General features: G+C 41.3%; 1 protein-coding gene across 1 annotated transcript in view; it reads left to right on the plus strand.

The window, feature by feature from the left end:
- The window catches only part of OPN5 (opsin 5), a 32,892-nt gene extending 14,260 nt beyond the window's left edge, over window positions 1-18,632 (plus strand). The window contains exons 5-6 of the mRNA XM_061146098.1: window positions 14,195-14,436; window positions 18,569-18,632. Of these exons, the coding sequence (XP_061002081.1) occupies window positions 14,195-14,436; window positions 18,569-18,632 (306 nt within the window). The remainder of the gene's footprint in view (window positions 1-14,194; window positions 14,437-18,568) is intronic.
- The last annotated feature ends 513 nt before the right edge of the window (window positions 18,633-19,145 follow it).

Here is a 19,145-nt window from a genome sequence, read left to right on the forward strand (position 1 = left end):
CTGTAGCCTGCCAGGTTCCTCTGTCCATGGGATTTTGTAGGCAAGAATACTGGAGTGGGTTGCCATATCCTTCTCCAGGGGATCTTCCTAACCCAGGAATTGAATTCTAGTCTCCTGCATTTCCTGCACTGGCAGACACATTGAGCTACCAGGGAAGGCCAAAGAAACTGTAGCTCCTCTTTTCTTTTCTAACCTATAGGAATTCAAGTAAAGCCTAATGCAGTGGTTTGTACACTTTCACCACATCTCACCTTTATATTGAAAAAATATTTTTCAGCAATCTCAATATAAATGCCATGTTGTACCATCAATCTTTTTTTTTTTTGTTTGTTTCTTTTCTTTTTTTATTGAAGGGTAATTGCTTTACAGAATTTTGCTGTCTTCTGTCAAACCTCAACATGAATCAGCCATAGGTACACATACATCCGCTCCCTTTTGAACCTCCCTCCCATCTCCCTCCCCATCTACCCCGCTCTGATACAGAGCCCCTGTTTGAGTTTCCTGAGCCATTCAGCAAATTCCCATTGGCTGTCTATTTTGCATATGATGATGTCAGTTTCCCTGTTACTCTTTCCATACATCTCACCCTCTCCTCTCCTCTCCCCATGTCCATAAGTCTGTTCTCTATATCTGTTTCTCCACTGCTACCCTGTAAATAAGTTCTTCAGTACCATTCTTCTAGATATATGCATTAGAATATGATATTTATCTTTCTCTTTCTGACTCACTTCACTCTGTGTAATAGGTTCTGGGTTCATTCACCTCATCAGAACCGACTCAAGGGCATTCTTTTTTATGGCTGAGTAATACTCCATTGTGTATACATACCACAACTTCTTTATCCATTCATCTGTTGATGGACATCTGGGTTGCTTGCATGTACTAGCTATTGTAAATGGTACTGTAGTGCACAGTGGGATGCATGTGTCTTTTTCAATTTTGGTTTCCTCAGGGTTTATGCCTAGGAGTGGGATTGTTGGGTCATATGGTGGTTTTATTCCTAGTTTTTAAAGGAATCTCCATACTGTCTTCCATAGGGGCTATATCAATTTTCATTGCCACCAACAGTGCAAGAGCATTCCCTTTTCTCCACACCCTCTCCAGCATTTATTGTTTGTAGACTTTTTGATGATGGCCATTCTGACTGGTGTGTGGTGATATATATCATTGTAGTTTTGATTTGCATTTCTCTAATAATGAGCAATGTTGAGCATCTTTTCATGTGTTTGTTAGCCAACTGTATGTCTTCTTTGTAGAAATGTCTGTTTAGGTCTTTTCCCCACTTTTTGATTGGGTTGATTTTATTTTACATGTAGTTTCTAACATGTATTCTAAATGACACTATATTATATATGGGGCTTCCGTGGTGGCTCAGACGGTAAAGAATCTGCTTGCAAAGTGGGAGACCTGGGCTTAATCCCTGGATCGAGGAGATCCCTGGAGAAGGGGATGGCAACCCACTCCTCCAGTATTCTTTCCTAGAGAATTCCATGGACAGAGGAGCTTGGCAGGCTACATTCCCTGGGGTTGCAAAGAGTTGACACGACTGACACTTAACACATGTAATATTATGTATTACGTTTATAGTTCATTTGTATATATAAAATCTGTATCAATATAATCTAAAAATATACCTCTAATTATTCTCATTTGTGCAAAAAATTTGTCACAATTCAACCCATACTGAAAAATAAACACACCTTTCTACTGTGGCACCTTCTCTACTAAATTTAAGCTGTTTTAAAATACTATTTAATTTTTATCCTTTTTTTTTTTTTTTTTTTGGTACCGAGTGAAAATAAGTAGAAAAACCTTCACTGGACCTTTTCATAATTTTAGAAACCTTGTCCTCATTCAACTACCTCTTGGGATCAGGAGTTTGCTTGTTCACTTGGTGCTTTCTGATCTCCAGAATGGCTTGGTCTAAAAGCTTATTACTTAAAGGCCACTTCACTGCATTATGGGATCAAAATCATTCACTTTTGATGTCCTCTAATTATTTCTAGGTGGGTAATTATCTAGGCCTACATTTTGCCAGTCTGATCTCATCAGCTTAAATATGGATTTTCTAGCTATAAATCTTTCTCCACATTATAGTTTCTTTCTGATTAATTAAAAAAATGGTTTTGCCAGACGTTTATAGCAGGGTGAGATTTCACAGATTACCAAAATTGCAGAGGTGTGCAAAATACAAAACAAAAAACAAAGAAACCAACAAAACAAAACAGAACACCTCTTTGTATTCCTATGACGCAGTACAATCTCATTTTTATGCCTGCATTTGACCTTGTAAAAAAAACAACATTACAGGATCAGGATATATTCAATTGAGTCAGGTTTTCCTCCTCTTCCTAGACTCTATGTAAGTTCCAGAGAGGTCTCTGTAACTCTGTGGGACCCGTAGGTGGGGCTCTTGGTTTGGTTGTTGTCAATTTATTGACCCTGGCTCTTCTGGCCTTGGGCATCCATTGTCATAGGTCACTTTGCATCCTATCTCTCTCAACTGTTAAAGGCTCTTTGGGCTCATTAGAAATTCGAGCTACTTCCCCATCTTTCCATAGCAACCCACTGGGTGGATTTTGGGAGCTTGGCTGGCACCCTAGGAAGTGAGGCACGAGCTTTCTGCTCTTGCAAATATATTGAGAGTCTATTGCTCCTCCCTCTGCTTGGTTCAGTAGAGTGTTTTCAGGGTCAGTTACTAGCTCCTCTGATGTTCTCCCTTGCTAAGAGCTACAGGCCCTTGACTCACTGTGGGCTTGGAAAACTGGCTCCTAAATCCATGTACACCCCTTTAACATGTCCACACAGTAAGTACACTTAATGCCTCTAATCTTACACGTCTCTGATTGTAAATACTCAAAGTCATTTTTGTCACACTCAAAACCCTTTTCTCTCAACTGTTTCCTCTCTTGTAAGTTTCAAATTTCTATTTTGAAATTCATAAGCTGAGAAATGAATGTTTTACTTCTTTGGGCATTTCTGCTTGTAAAAACCTTCGTGCTGTTGTAGTGAACACTTCTGCTGCTGCTTTAACAAAGGGGATGGTAGGGTAACAGGAAGGAAATAAGAGAAGTTTTGATGAATTTTTCTGTATATTACTGTGCTGTGTATATTGGTACCTCATATTTATTCACTTGACACACACTGAGGGCTTTCCTGGTGGCTCAGTGGTAAAATTCCTCCTGCCAATGCAGGAGACGTGGGTTTGATCCCTGGGTTGGGAAGATTCCCCTGGAGGAGGAAATGGCAACCCACTTCAGTATTCTTGCCTGGAAAATCTCACATACAGAGGAGCTTGGCAGGCTACATTCCATACGGTCACAAAGAGTTGGATACAATTAAGTGACTGAACATGTACACAATACACACAGATTATCCACAATATCCCAGGCCTATAGTTAATATCTAGATCCTGTGGACACCTGGGTATCTCCTAATGTCTCTTTATTTCTAGCAGAAAACTTTTCTGATCCCTCCTGGCTTGTTGAAATCCCTCTGTTGTGGGCCATCAGAGCACTTGGCATATCTACTCTGGTTTGGTTTGGTTTTGGTGACTCTGTGTGGCCTGTGGAACTTTCCCTACCATAGATCAAACCCACGGCCCCTGTGTTGGAAGCTCAGTCTTAACCTCTGGACCGAGGGAAGTCGCATGTTCACTTTTTTGAATGACACAGCGTTGTGGCTCTTTTTTACAAGACAGTAGCTGGATGAGGGCAAGTGCTGTTTGCTGTAGTTCTCCAGTGCCTGGCATCTGTGAGATGCTTAATCAGGATTGCTGGGATGACAAATAATTGAATACACTGTGTTAACATAATTACCTTGATCTGTGTTAACCGTTCTCTTGACCCCTGGCTTGAGGGCCTCTGTCCTTTTTATACCCAAGGAGGTATTTTGTTTTGCTTTGTTTTTTTCACATTGACTGTGAAGTCTTTTTAAGACAACTTTTTTTTTTTGACTGTGCCAGGTGGCATGTGGGATCTTAGTTCCCTGACCAAGGATCAAACCCATGCCCCATGCATTGGGAGCAAGGAATCAACCACTGGACCACTTCAGAATTCCCTGAAGTCTTTTTAAAACTCAAAAATGTCTGCTTCCTTCAAAAGACTCCTCTTCAGTATTGCTCATTGAATGTTATTTATTATTGAGGGTTCAGAGTCAGAGGACCCCCATGTGGACTCTGAGGGCAGTTGGTGGCAAAGCTGAATTGTATTTCTTTTTTAAACTAATTAATGAATTCCTTTCCTCTGGTTCTTCTTACTTGTTCTTAGCTTAAATGCTTTTTCCCATAGAAGCAGTCTCTGAATTGAATTCAAGTCCTCCTATATAAATGTTTCCCCATTGCTTTTGCATTTTTCTATTAGAATTTGCCACAATTTAAAATTAATTTGCAATTGCATACCTATTTTGTGACTGTTTAGTCAATGTCTGTCTTTGCCACTAGGCAGTAAGGCCCATGGGGGCAACAACCACGTCTTTTGGTTCACTTTGTGTTCCCCGGACTCAATACCATGCCTCAAGAGAATGGACGTGTGGACATGGTTGGGGGAGGGAATGAGGGGTGAACTGGGAGATTGGGATTGACATATACACTCCCATGTGTAAAACAGACAGCTCTTGGGACCCTGCTATATAGTACAGAGAGCTCAGCTCAGTGCTGGGCAAGTGGGCGATGCTGCCCCTGCAGCCCAGCTGGGACCTGGGTGCCACCCTCAGGTGCCCTGTGTGTCCCCCCTGACACTGTGCCGTGGGAGGCGGGCTCCTGGCCCCAGATGTCAGAGCGGCAGCTGTGTGCAGCTTGAACCCTGAGAGCCAATGCACAGTATCAGTAACCAGACGCGCAGTATCAGTGGCCAGATCAGGGCTGGGTCAGATGACATCATCTGGGTAAACAGGATTCCTGCCGGGACCCCTGTGTTTGGTGGCCCCGTGTGTGGATGGGTGGGGGTGGAGGGGGCGGGTGGGTGTTGCAAGGTAGCTTCTGGGTGCACAATTCTGGGGGTGGGATGAGGGGACCAAGGGAATGATGTCTATGGAGACAGGAAGGCAGACAGGTGATGGGGGCCCAGTGGAGGCTGGAGCCCAGAGCTTCTGCTCCGTGGAATCCCAGGCTGTCCTCAGGCCTCCCTGACCTGCCCAGGGAGCTGTTTCCAGCTAGTGGATCTGGGCTCCTTTGTCCCTGAAATCCCACGAGGCTCTAGGAGGCAGCTTTTAGGGGACTGTGTTGAGTGACAGATAAGAAAGGCAAAAAGGATTGCTATGGAAATGGCTAGCGTTGGTTGGGTGGTTTAAAGGTCTGCGGAAATGGCTTTCATTACTAATATCTCTGGGCCTTTGGACCATGCATTTGTTGCCCTCTGAATAGCAGTAACACCACCTCGGAGGCCTCAGTTCATCTAAAGTGAAGAGTGAGGTCTCCCTTGTTTGGTTGAACTAGGTATTTAGAAATCTGTATGTTCTGTTCTGTAAGCCAGCCACTGCCTCGTCAGGGAATATTGTGTTCAGTTTTAGACTCAGAGCCCCAAACACAGATGCGCAGAGTGACATGACCTAATTTACATCCGCCGCTTCTGGTCACAGCTTTTGCTTGTTTATGGAGTAGTGGTATTTCAAGATTTGAGAAAACTGCAATTGGGAAGTGCGGAATCCTGTTCTTTCTTCTACTTTTTTTTTTAAGTATGAATTAATATTTTCTAGTTGGATCGTGACCAGGGCTAACATATAACAGAGGTATTGGGGCTCTCAGAAAAAAAAATTTTTATCAGTGTATGAAGGTGGGCCTGAGACAGTTGGCCTTAGTCATCATCCTGTTGATGAAATAGAAGGAAAGAGGAAACTCAAACTAGACGTGTTTGGAGTGGTCAAATTACTTAACTTCTTAAAGGTAGTGTGAAAGCAAAATATTGCTGCTCCGTTTTTGTATAGATGAGGGAACAGGGCGCCAAGGAAGGAAGGTCACCGTTGCCCCAGCTCCCTCTCTGCCACTTCTCAATGGCAGGCTGCCCACACGTGGAAGACTGTGGTCTCCCAACTGGCATTTATCACTGCAATGCTACCCTTTAATATCATTTTCCCCTCTGGTTGGGAACAAATCCATATACTTGCTGGCTAGACGCAAGAGAGAAAAACCAGATCTGATCCTGCCTGTGCTCCTGCCAACTGCAGGCTTTCTGTTGGCAGGTGGCACCCTCTGCCTGCCCCGTCTTTCAAAGCACAGATGTGGTGATTTCTCTTCTTGGGACCCGATCTCATCCCAGCCACTGAAATTTCTTTGTTATCGGTAGTCTAGCTGGTTCCGGAGTGTGATTCAGCCTCATTCTTGGGGGGGAATTTATCCTATCTCTTTGGCCCTGACTTTAAGCCTTCACGTCCACATCAAGTCATCTCCTCATCTATTTTGTTATCCAAGGTGGCATGCAGCTTCAAATGTTGGCTGAAGTCTTATTTCTATCTGGGCAAAGGAGCCTGGTGGAAGGAACTAAGGTGGCAGGGCTTGAGAGTCAGGGATTCCCTCACAGCGCTTAGTGGAGATGAATGGGGACTGGAATCCAAACCCCTGAGTTCTCATGTCCGTGTGTGTGTGTGTGTGTGTGTGTGTGTGTGTGTCCATGTGTGTGTCCGTGTGTGTGTCTGTGTGTGTGTGTCTGTGTGTCCATGTGTGTGTGTCTGTGTGTGTGTGTGTCTGTGTGTGTGTGTTTGTGCTCACTCAGTCGTGTCGGACTCTTTGCAACCCCATGCACTGTATCCCTCCACTCTCCTCTGTCCATGGAATTTTCCAGGCAAAAATACTGGAATGGGTTGCCATTTCCTCCTCCAAGGGATCTTGCTGGCCCAGGGCATGAACTTGAGTCTCCTGTGTCTCCTGCATTGGCAGGCAGATTCTTTACCCCTGCGCCACTTGGGAAGCCCACCTTCATGTCAGAGTTTCCTACTATTCCACGTAGCCTCTGCACACAGATGAGACAGAGGACTTTCCTTCTTGGAAAACTCCTCTGCTGTAATGCCTCAGATATACTGGGGTCAGAGGTAGAGCCGTATAAAGCTTTTTCATCCCTATTCTGTTCTTGCTTTAATTGGTTAATTCACTATTATTGATCCATGGTGAGCAGTTTTGCTTGTGTGACACTTCATACCAGCTTGAACCATAGTTGGAACATACCGGTATTGCTTGGTCCTCTGCAGCGAGATATATTTAAAAGCAACTGGGTTGCAGATGTGTGATTCTTTTGTAGAAGCTAAACACATATTCTGTGAATTTCCTCCCACAAAAACGGTCTAATTTAAGAATTTAAAGTTTTACTCCTCTCCCAGTGAACCAAAAGACAGTGATAAAAATGAAGCAATTAAAAAATAAACAACTTAGAAGAGACTGCTGGTACAGGTGCCTGTATTAGAACTGGTTTAAAGATATTTGGGAGAGAAATTTTGGAAAATAGAAATGAGGACACACTTAGAAATGTGGAAAGTAAAGAACACACTGATGGGAAGATTAAATGTGTTCCAAGTTAAGTAGAAAGTTTTGGGGAGGGATTTCCCTGGCAGTCTAGTGGTTCAGACTTCACCTTTCAATTCATGGGGTGCAGGTTTGATCCCTGTTTGGGTAGCTAAGATCCCACATGCCACACATTCAGAAAGCCAAAACATTAAACAGATGCAATATTGTAACAGATCAACAAAGACAAAAAAGTTTCTGGGAAAACTGAGTGTCACGTGAAAGTTTTGCAAATTGTTGTAGTCTCTCCTAAAATAACTTTAATATTTAATATTTCAATGTTTAACATTTTGTGGAGTGTGTGTGTATATATATATATATATATATATATATATATATATATATATATATATATATTTCCATTTATTTTTATTAGTTGGAGGCTAATTACTTTACAGTATTGTAGTGGTTTTTGCCATACATTGACATGAATTAGCCATGGATTTACATGTGTTCCCCATCCCGATCCCCCCTCCTGCCTCCCTCTCCATCCCACCCCTCTGGGTCTTCCCAGTGCACCAGCCCTGAGCACTTGTTTCATGCATCCAACCTGGACTGGTAATCACTGACTATCACCCTTGATAGTATACTTGTTTCAATGCTGTTCTCTCAGAACATCCCACCCTCGCCTTCTCCCACAGAGTCTAAAAGTCTGTTCTGTACATCTGTGTCTTTTTTTCTGTTTTGCATATAGGGTTATCATTACCATCTTTTTAAATTCCATATATATGTATTAGTATACTGTATTGGTGTTTATCTTTCTAGCTTACTTCACTCTGTATAATGGGCTCCAGTTTCATCCATCTCATTAGATCTGATTCAAATGAATTCTTTTTAATGGCTGAGTAATATTCCATTGTGTGTATGTACCACAGCTTCCTTATCCATTCATCTGCTGATGGCATCTAGGTTGCTTCCATGTCCTGGCTATTATAAACAGTGCTGCAGTGAACACTGGGGTACATGTGTCTCTTTCAGATCTAGTTTCCTCGGTGTGTATGCCTAGGAGTGGGATTGCTGGGTCATATGGCAGTTCTATTTCCAGTTTTTTAAGGACTCTCCACACTGTTCTCCATAGTGGCTGTACTAGTTTGCATTCCCACCAACAGTGTAAGAGGGTTCCCTTTTCTCCACACCCTCTCCAGCATTTATTGCTTGTAGACTTTTGAATAGCAGCCATTCTGACTGGTGTGTAATGGTACCTCATTGAGGTTTTGATTTGCATTTCTCTGATAATGAGTGATGTTGAGCATCTTTTCATGTGTTTGTTAACCATTTGTATATCTTCTTTGGAGAAATGTCTGTTTAGATCTTTGGCCCATTTTTTTGATTGGGTCATTTATTTTTTCTGGAATTGAGCTGCAGAAGTTGCTTGCATATTTTTGAGATTAATCCTTTGTCTGTTTCTTCATTTGCTATTATTTTCTCCCATTCTGAAGGCTGCCTTTTCACCTTGCTTATAGTTTCCTTTGTTGTGCAAAAGCTTTTAGGTTTCATTAGGTCCCATTTTTGTATTTTTGCTTTTATTTCCAATATTCTGGGAGGTGGGTCATAGAGGATCTTGCTGTGATTTATGTCGGAGAATGTTTTGCCTATGTTCTCCTCAAGGAGTTTTATAGTTTCTGGTCTTACATTTAGATCTTTAATCCATTTTGAGTTTATTTTTGTGTATGGTGTTAGAAAGTGTTCTAGTTTCATTCTTTTACAAGTGGTTGACCAGCTTTCCCAGCACCACTTGTTAAAGAGGTTGTCTTTTTTCCATTGTATATTCTTGCCTCCTTTGTCGCAGATAAGGTGTCCGTAGGTACGTGGATTTATCTCTGGGCTTTCTATTTTGTTCCATTGATATATATTTCTGTCTTTGTGCCAGTACCATACTGTCTTGATGACTGTAGCTTTGTAGCAGAGCCTGAAGTCAGGCGGGTTGATTCCTCCAGTTCCATTCTTCTTTCTCAAGATTGCTTTGGTTATTCAAGGTTTTTTTGTATTTCCATACAAATTGTGAAATTATTTGTTCTAGTTCTGTGAAGAATACCATTGGTAGCTTGAAAGGATTGCATTGAATCTATAGATTGCTTTGGGTAATATACTAATTTTCACAATATTGATTCTTCTAATCCATGAACACGGTATATTTCTCCATCTATTTGTGTCCTCTTTGATTTCTTTCATCAGTGTTTTATAGTTTTCTATATATAGGTCTTTTGTTTCTTTAGGTAGATATATTCCTAAATATTTTATTCTTTTTGTTGCAATGGTGAATGGTATTGTTTCCTTAATTTCTCTTTCTGTTTTCTCATTGTTAGTGTATAGGAATGCAAGGGATTTCTGTGTGTTAATTTTATATCCTGCAACTTTACTATATTCATTGATTAGCTCTAGTAATTTTCTGGTAGAGTCTTTAGGATTTTCTATGTAGAGGATCATGTCATGTGCAAACAGTGAGTTTCCCTTCTTCTTTTCCTATCTGGATTCCTTTTATTTCTTTTTCTGCTCTGATTGCTGTGGCCAAAACTTCCAAAACTATGTTGAATAGTAGTGGTGAGAGTGGGCACCCTTGTCTTGTTCCTGACTTTAGGGGAAATGCTTTCAATTTTTCACCATTGAGGATAATGTTTGCTGTGGGTTTGTCATGTATAGCTTTTATTATGTTGAGGTATGTTCCTTATATTCCTGCTTTCTGAAGAGTTTTAATCATAAATGAGTGTTGAATTTTGTCAAAGGCTTTTTCTGCATCTATTGAGATAATCATATGGTTTTTATCTTTCCATTTGTTAATGTGGTGTATTACACTGATTGATTTGTAGATATTAAAGAATCCTTGCATTCCTGGGATAAAGCCCACTTGGTCATGATGTATGACCTTTTTAATATGTTGTTGGATTCTGTTTGCTAGAATTTTGTTAAGGATTTTTGCATCTATGTTCATCAGTGTTATTGGTCTGTAGTTTTCTTTTTTTGTGGCATCTTTGTCTGGTTTTGGAATTAGGGTGATGGTGGCCTCATAGAATGAGTTTGGAAGTTTACCTTCTTCTGCAATGTGGAGTATATTTTGACACGAGAAGGTTATAGAAAATGATTGTGCCTCATGTTAACTGCATTTTCACTTCAAAAACATAAGTAACATTATGCAGTACTTTGAGATCTAAGTTTTTCCCCTCTTTCTACTTTAGAACTTGCTTTCTAGTCATTCAATTTAAAGTATTTAGCTTTATTCAAATCTCAGAAAAACCACATGGGTTCATTTGCTATGTGTTTAAAAGCCTTGATATATTTTAATTCTCTTGATGACAAAATGCAAATGTTGTAAGTCCTTACTGTTCCCCATTGCACACTCCCATAAAAACAGGAAGTATGTAGAATGTAGAAAATATTATGGGCTAAGCATTAATCTATTTCTTGTCAATGACTTTGGCAGCAGCACAGCTTTTGAGATACTGTGAACCCGTCTTATGACTCAGCAGAGGAGGAAGGATGGGGCTGTGTTAACTTTCCAGACATCTGTGAGAGCAAGCTTTATTTATATCATGTTGTTTATTTGGGGATTTAGGAAAAAAATTAAAAAAGACCCTCACTGTGAGCTTTGAGGCATCCAGTCCATTTACAAACAAAAGTCACACAGACCAAACCAAATACCATTTCTCCTGGCTAAGCTTCTGCAGAAAGATGGGAAAGCAAGCAAGTCAGAGGGCTGCATGTGTGCTTTAGGCCTCCTTGATAACTGCTGAGCACAGGTGAGAATTTTGGTCCAGGACCCTAACTCGGGGCTTAAGGATATCCATGAGGTCTGGTCTCATTTGATTCCTCTGCTTGGGATTTCGATTGCCACAGCAAAATGGATATTGTTGAGGTTTTTCTCTGCTGCTGTTAATATTTAGAGATGAGCCTGAGCTTTTTGGGTAGAACTTTAGAATCTGAGACTTTCTGGCAGATTTCTCATGCTTCCTCCTTGAGACACCTGACAAATATGCGGTTCCCAGGGCAAGTGCACCCTATTGACAGGCTCTTCCCAGGTCAAGAAGACTGAGGGGTACAGACCATTTCCTGCATACAATAGCTCAGCTCTGTAGAAGCATATTGAAATACACATGCACACAGATGACTTTGTTATAAGGAAAACTTTCCCAGTTGAATTTCAAAAACAAAAAAAGCATGCACAAATATTGCCGCTTTAACTATTATTAAGAAAACATTTGCTATCTCATTCCTCGTCCTTGATCCTCCACACCAGCTTGTTGTGACCTTGTTGATAGGAACTGTTATTTTACTTCTTTTTAAAAACATTTATTTATTTAATTGTATCAGATCCTGGTTGTGGCTTGCAGTCTCTTCGTTGCCATGCATAGGCGTCTCTCTAGTTGTGGCGTGAGGGCTTAGTTGCCCTGTAGCATATGGAATCTTAGTTCCCTCATGAGGGATTGAACCCACATCCCTTGCATTGGAAGGCAGATTCTTAACCACTGGACCACAAGGGAAGTCCCTATTTTACTTCTTAAATGAGGGGATGGGGGCTGAAAGAGAAAGCGGTACCTGAGCTCAAATAACTCCATCCTCTCATCCTCCCAGGGCTGTAGGGAACTCAAAGGTAAAAGGAAGGCTGACTTTTCCTAAAACTGCTGTATGAAATCCCAAGGTGGATCTGATTATTTTGTTTATAGTCATATGTCCAACCTTGTTCCTACGACTGTAGCCAGGGGCCTGCAGTCCATTGGTTTGACCAGGCTCCTGTGAGTCCTATGACACCAACTCCATAAAAGACTATACAAGGCAGAAGGAATGCTGGCAGTACTAATCAAAGGTACAAGGGAAAGAGGAAAATAAATACAAATGAACAACACCAGATCTTCATCACACAGAGGGCATGTTTGAGTAAATTTCATTATTCATTTTACAGAGAGAATAGTCTAGTAGATAACAGTTTAAGGGAGCTTTGAAGTTAGGTCACCTGTCTCTCAACTAGGGCCTGAAATAGTCCAGATTTAAATAAAACACAAGGCTTGGACTTCCTTTTCAAGTCTCAGTACTCTCATGAAGACCCCTCTTGTCCCTTGTTTAGAATGTTGCCTTAACAAACCTGCTCAGAATGGAAATTCTAGGCAAGGAGAATTTCTGTATCTGCTTTGTTCATTGTTTTATCCTCAACAAAAACATGCAAGAGATGCTCAATCATGCTTGTTGGTTGAATGAATAAACAATGACCTTTCTGCTTCCTGTGTTTTTCAGCCACATTTTCTTTTATAGGTTAATCTTCCTAAACACGCCTCTCATATGTCTCCTGCCTAAAATCCTACTAGTGCTTTCAGACACATGGAATTCAGTGCAAGCTCAGTAGTAGGTTATACAGACCCCTGAGGGTGTGGATGTTATCTTTCTTTCCAGTCTCATCTCCCTTTGTTGTTTTCTCGTATACCAAAGCGAACTGCTCACTAGGTCCTGAACAAACCTCACACATACCTGTCTCTGTCTTTGCTTGTGCTGGTCTCATGTTCCTTTATTTCCACTTGCCAACGTGTAGGTTGTATGCCACCTTCCTCCTGAGATTGTGTCTTACTTTTCTCCGTAGCGTGTAATTTTGTCCTCCTCCAAGCTGGCACTTAGATCATATTCAGCTTTGTTCAGCCGTTGTTTGTGTTTTAGAGAAGGGGTCCTCAACTTCTGGGATCTAATGTCTGATGATCTGAGGTGGAGCTGTTGTAACAGTAATAGAAATAAAGTGCACAATGAGTGTAAGTGTGCTTGAATTGTCCCGAGACTATCCCCCTCACTGATCCGTGGAAAGATCGTCTTCCATGAAACTGGTCCCTGGCAGTGAAAAGGTTGGGGACTGCTGTAAAGGGATGGAGCAAAGGCATGAAAGTGTGCTGGTGTCCCCACAGCACCTACACAGAATCTCACACAAAATACTTGCTAAAAAAGATTTGTTGGATTCAAGTGGGATAACCTATAGGGTCAGACTACATTCTTAAAGAGACTGGATTGGAGGAAGTGAGGAACTAGTCAGGGTGGGTTAAACCTTATCTCTAACTATTCTTTGATCTAAAAGTTAAGAGTTTCCTCAAGGTAAATATAATTTGGTGAAAGAGAAAAATACTTTCTGGAAAAGTCTCACTTCATACAACTGTGTCACTTTGGTTTGAACTCACTGACTCTCTTTTCCTCTGTAGCGAGTGGATTTCTACTACCTGAGCCTCAGACTTGAGAAAAACTTGAGCCGAAGGCGATTGCATTTCATAGAAATCTCTGAAGAAGATTCCTATTAGAATTTCAAACAAAGGCAGAGTTTCTAAGTTTCCTGAGGCAAATGTGGGTGATTTAAAATTTCATCAAGGTGAACATATTCTTCATCTAGTTTTTAAGTGAACATGGGTTGAGAAGTCTGGAAATTTCAGGTGCACACATGTCTTTTCAGCATCCTTTTCCTGCTCCATGTAGGCACATTCTAACAGCTTTTATCGGGTCAAACGTTGGGTCTTTTGCGTACATTCAAATTCTGGAGTGGAGAATGCAGTGTTTAAAGTAAGAATAGTCATTACTTTTTCTGGCTGAATATATCAGAAATCCATATGAAATGATTCCCACTGGCAAGATAAATGAAAAGATGATAGACAGACTTCCTTGGGCGTGAATAGGCTACCTGTTCCTCCCCACCCCCCATCATTTCCACCAAGTGTCTCGATTTTGTTTTCTGTCGCTTTCCCTCACCAGGTGGCGATGTTGATTTGCGCTGGCTTCCTGATTGCCTGGATTCCTTACGCGGTGGTCTCCGTGTGGTCAGCTTTTGGACGGCCAGACTCCATCCCCATACAGCTCTCTGTGGTGCCAACCCTCCTGGCAAAATCAGCAGCAATGTACAACCCCATCATTTACCAGGTCATCGATTACAAATTTGCCTGTTGCCAAACTGGTGGTTTGAAAGCCACCAAGAAGAAATCTTTGGAAGACTTCAGGTAAAATTTCATAAGCTGGAAATGAATGACACCCTTTTTGTTTCAGAATCCCGTGGGGTTCAAGGCACCAGGACATGCTGCCTTCTTAGGATTAGAGCTCAAATCACTTAGGATGAATGCAAGGAGGACTTTATTTTCTGTTCGCCAAAATCCCTGAAATCAAGTAATCAGACATGGAGGAGTCAGACAATAGGAGTAGAGGGTGAGAGCAGTGATTCTGTTTTTTATTATGGAGCAGCTAAGATACGGAGCTATGCCCATTTGAGCATCCATCATCTTCCTTATGTGGAACCAGATTCAGTTCAGTCCAAGAGTACTGTCTGTGCCACATGTCATTGATCCCAAATTAACTTTTCACAACAGAAAGGAGTGTCTTGTTTGGGATATTTCTACTGTTAACTAAGACGTATGATTTGGACAGGCAAAGGAGGGGAGATGACACTTTTAACCTCTGCCAGTTTCTTTACTTTCACAAAAGACCCATATGATTCCTTCTCTTTGCCAGATGAGGACACAGAGGTTTTAGGAAGGTGAAGGTCTTTTGGGCTTCAAAAGTCAAGCATGTTGATTCTTGCTTAAACTCCATCTGTAGTTATATCTGGGCTTGCCTGGTGGCTCTGATGGTAAAGAATCTGCTTGCAATGCAGGAGACACAGGAGATGCAGGTGTGATCTCTAGGTTGAAAAGATCCCCTGGAGAAGAGAAGGGCAACCCACTCCAGTATTCTTGCCTGGAGAATCCCATGGACAGAAGGGCCTGGTGGGCAACAGTCTATGGGGTTACAAAAAGTCACCTGAGTGACTAATACACACACATGGTTATATGTATATTTCCTGATACTTGCTTTAAACTGATATTCATTTAAGTTCAAACACATTCTGAAAGATCTACATTTTTAATGTTAACTCTTATTATTAATGCTATTTTATGCTATGACTACTGTGTTGCTTTTAATTATCCCACTTTCTAAACAGATCCTTAAGTCATGGTATAATTTTAAAAAATTAAATAGGAAAAAAATCTACATTTTTGTACTCCCTTCTCCTACATTTTGTGATTTTGATGTCCTGGTTTACATCTTCTGCTACACAATGGACCAGTGAGTTTGGGGATCCAACATCATTTTTCCTAAAGACTGGAAAGGCTCAGAGTGAGTCAACAGTGAGTTGGTCATCTTCTATATTCACTCAGGGACAGTCTTCGTCAAATGTGGAACAGGCACCAAATTCCAGGTCTGAGGTGAGGGGTGTTGAGAAGGCCACTTAATTCTTACTCACTTGAGGTCTAGATAGTTTTTATTTTCCTTGAGTGAATATGGAGCAGCAGAAAAAGGTGGAACTAATGAGAAGATGCGGTTTTGACCCTGATCTTTTGCTGTGCTCAAGCAAGGGGCAAATCTTTTGACCCAGAATTTCCTTAGCACATAGGTACAACATCAAATAAAATAGATTTAAAAGGCACAAAACAAAAGGTAGTGTTGTCATTGCTGCTGTGGTCTAGGGGAAGGAATACACAACCTAGAGGTAGGAGACCACTGTTGAAGAAGGATTTTGCTATTTATAGGGCTTCCTTTTTGGCTCAGTGGTAAAGAATCTGCCTGCAATGCAGGAGACGCAGGTTCAATCCCTGGGTTGGGAAGCTCCCCTGGAAAAGGAAATGGCAATTCAATACTCCAGGATTCTTACCTGGGAAATCGCAAACAACAACTATATCTTTGGAAAAATGAACTACTCAGAGTCTAGGATTGGGATGACCTAGGATTTCATTTTTCAGGTTGTAGTAATTACAGAAAATGCCCATGTAAAAAGAGCTAGGTGGTGTTAGTGTTCTTTTTTTCCACATTGCTGGTGGTTATTACCATCTCTGTTGAACTAAATGAAGTGAAGTGAAAGTCGCTCAGTTGTGTCCGACTCTTTGCGACCCCATGGACTGTATAGTCCATGAAATTCTCTGGGCCAGAATACTGGAGTGGGTAGCCTCTCTCTTCTCTAGGGGATCTTCTCAACCCAGGAATCGAACCGGGGTCTTCTGCATTGCAGGCGGATTCTTTACCAGTTGAGCTACCAAGGAAGCCTAAATTCAAATGCTAAAATGCATCTACTTTGAATGTAATGACACTTTGCCCTCATCAGCTATTAACACTATTATTAATGCAGGTGGAGGGAATAGTTTTAATAGAGCAGTTGTGGGAGAAATCAGTGAGGCATTTTTTCTTCTGAAGGAGATGGGATTTGACAGTCATGGCTTTAAGGCAAATTTCACATGCCTCATAATTTTGCTTCAGACTGACTCTGTGTTCTGTATATTTGCTCACAAGTGTGAGTAGCACATAAATATTCAACACCCCATAATAAAAGGAGAAAAAAAATTATGTGGAAGAAAGTGACTTAGGGCCACAAACCTTTGGAAAAATCAGCCAGGCAAGAGAGAACTCAGTTCACCTGCTCCTGTCAGCCATTTATATGAAATATAGAGGAAGGCAAGGACACCTTCCTTACTCCAAAGTTTCAGCTTTTGGTGGAAAAATCAGTTACTGGTGATGAAATAGGGTGGGGGCTTGGATTCTAGAGGTTGAAGCATCTTCAGGGAAGAAATGCTGAAGAGATGTAATGAGTTTCAGATTCTAGAAAGATCTATTTTGGGGGAGAACTAGAAGATGGAGAAGTGGTCACCAGAATTTTCTTTTTAGCTTTCCAAAGAAGACAAACAAAAGGAATCTTATTTGTCTTTGTTTTTATTAAGAAGCTAAGAAAATAGGTAATGTTGAGGATTATAGAGTAAGGTGTCGTGATGGGAAACCAGTCCAGAGTGGTTCACATGCTACCAGAACAACTCAACTGAATGAAACTGCATTCATTTTATCCTTGGTCTTTCCTTTTCTGAGCTCTAAAATGTATTTACTCCTACTGGGAGACCCTCTTGGGAAATACTTTGAATTCAAATAAAAAGAGCTAATGTGTTAAATATGAGATTGTGGAAATAAACTTGGAGTAACTGCAATGGTTCATTAAAAGTTAACGCATTTCTCCCCCCTCTGACTTGAGGTCTCCTGAGATTTCGGTAGCAGCTGGTGAAGGGGAAAATGTGCCCAAGAGCCCCTTTTGAAGTGTCATTACTCACTGCACTGTATTATCCATAATACTTCCCTGGTGGCTCAGACGGTAAAGCGTCTGTCTGCAGTGCAGGAGACCCGGGTTCGAGCCCTGGGTTGGGAAGATCCCCCGAAGAAGGAAATGGCAGCCCACTCCAGTACTCTTGCTTGGAAAATCCCATGGATGGAGGAGCCTGGTAGGCTACAGTCCGTGGGGTCCATTATCCATAATAGTCTCCTATATTTTGTAAGTGGGGGTTCTGTACCTTGGCTGTGTATTAGAAACACCCAGGGAAATTTGCAAAAATACTGCTGCCTGGACCCATCTGCAGAAATTTGGATTTAATTGGTCTGGATTGGGTCCAAGTGTCAGTTGTTAGGTTGGTTATCTCCCCTAGATGATTCGCCCACACAGCCATTACTGAAAGCCAGTGAACCAGAGTCTGGAGAAGGAAAACATTGACACTGCAGCTCATGAAGTCATAGGCCTTCCACCCCACCTAAGGACCAATGAGTTCACTCATCACCAGTAACAGGTGACCCAAACTTCAGATGCAAGGCTAATTGTAGATGGACTAGACATGTTCAGAAGACTCTGGGGGTGCATAGTGAATGACCAAGGCATTCCACATCCCTAGTATTTTAGTAAAGATGAAGAACAAAGCCCCAAACTCTGGCATTGCTTGTAATCAAGCCTCCCCTGATCACCTTAGCTGGTTGAGTCACAGGGCCCAATTGAGTGGTAGGTTGTGTGCAGTGGATTTTGTCCTAGAGGACAGGAAACTCACTCGGGCACAGGAAATGTGCTCTAAACAAGTGGCTTGCTTTTGGAAAGCTCTGCTCAAGGAATTTCTTGACTTTGAATATTCTAAATTGAGTTACTATTTCCCATCTCTTTGAAATTCAAGTTTTGTGCAAATAATCTTCATGGTACTCAAGTTTGACATTATCATCATATTTATGTGTCTATAACTGTGTGTATATATATAAATATGTGTGTGTGTTATATATCAAATTGCATTTTTCTTCTCCTGTGTCCAGGCTGCACACTGTAACCACAGTCAGGAAGTCTTCTGCTGTGCTGGAAATCCATCAAGAGGTATGAAGATGGACACAGCATTACTCATGGACACGATGATTCACTTACTTGCCTCTTCACTTGCTCTTAATGTTTGATTGTGACCACACTTTTCTCTTGATATTATATTTTTATATTTTGTACACTTTTCCTTTTTTTCCTTGCTAGGACTTGCTGAGAAATCCAATGGCCAAATGGAAACTAGATGATAAGTTACTACTTTAAGGAATATTGCTAGGATGAGCCTCCCTGGGTTTTTTTTTTTAATTCTATTTTAAAGCCTATTGTCATGCAAAGTGTTAAGCCTGAGATATTAAGAACAATGTTTGAAACTTTTATTTATTAGGCCATACTTAATTTCATTATTATTATAAATGTAGGGCCAGGGAGGCTGTTTCTGGGGCTCATGTAGGTGGGTGATTATAGAGACTGTGTGTTGGACTGTGACTCTTTGATTGGGAGATGCTCTTGATTCTTGCAGCCTATCTCTTCTCCTGCTGAGAGAGGATCACACTCTAATGGTAGTGATGTCCCAAAGTA

This window comes from Dama dama, chromosome 7, assembly GCF_033118175.1.
Source record: "Dama dama isolate Ldn47 chromosome 7, ASM3311817v1, whole genome shotgun sequence".
Taxonomy (NCBI): Eukaryota; Metazoa; Chordata; class Mammalia; order Artiodactyla; family Cervidae; genus Dama; species Dama dama.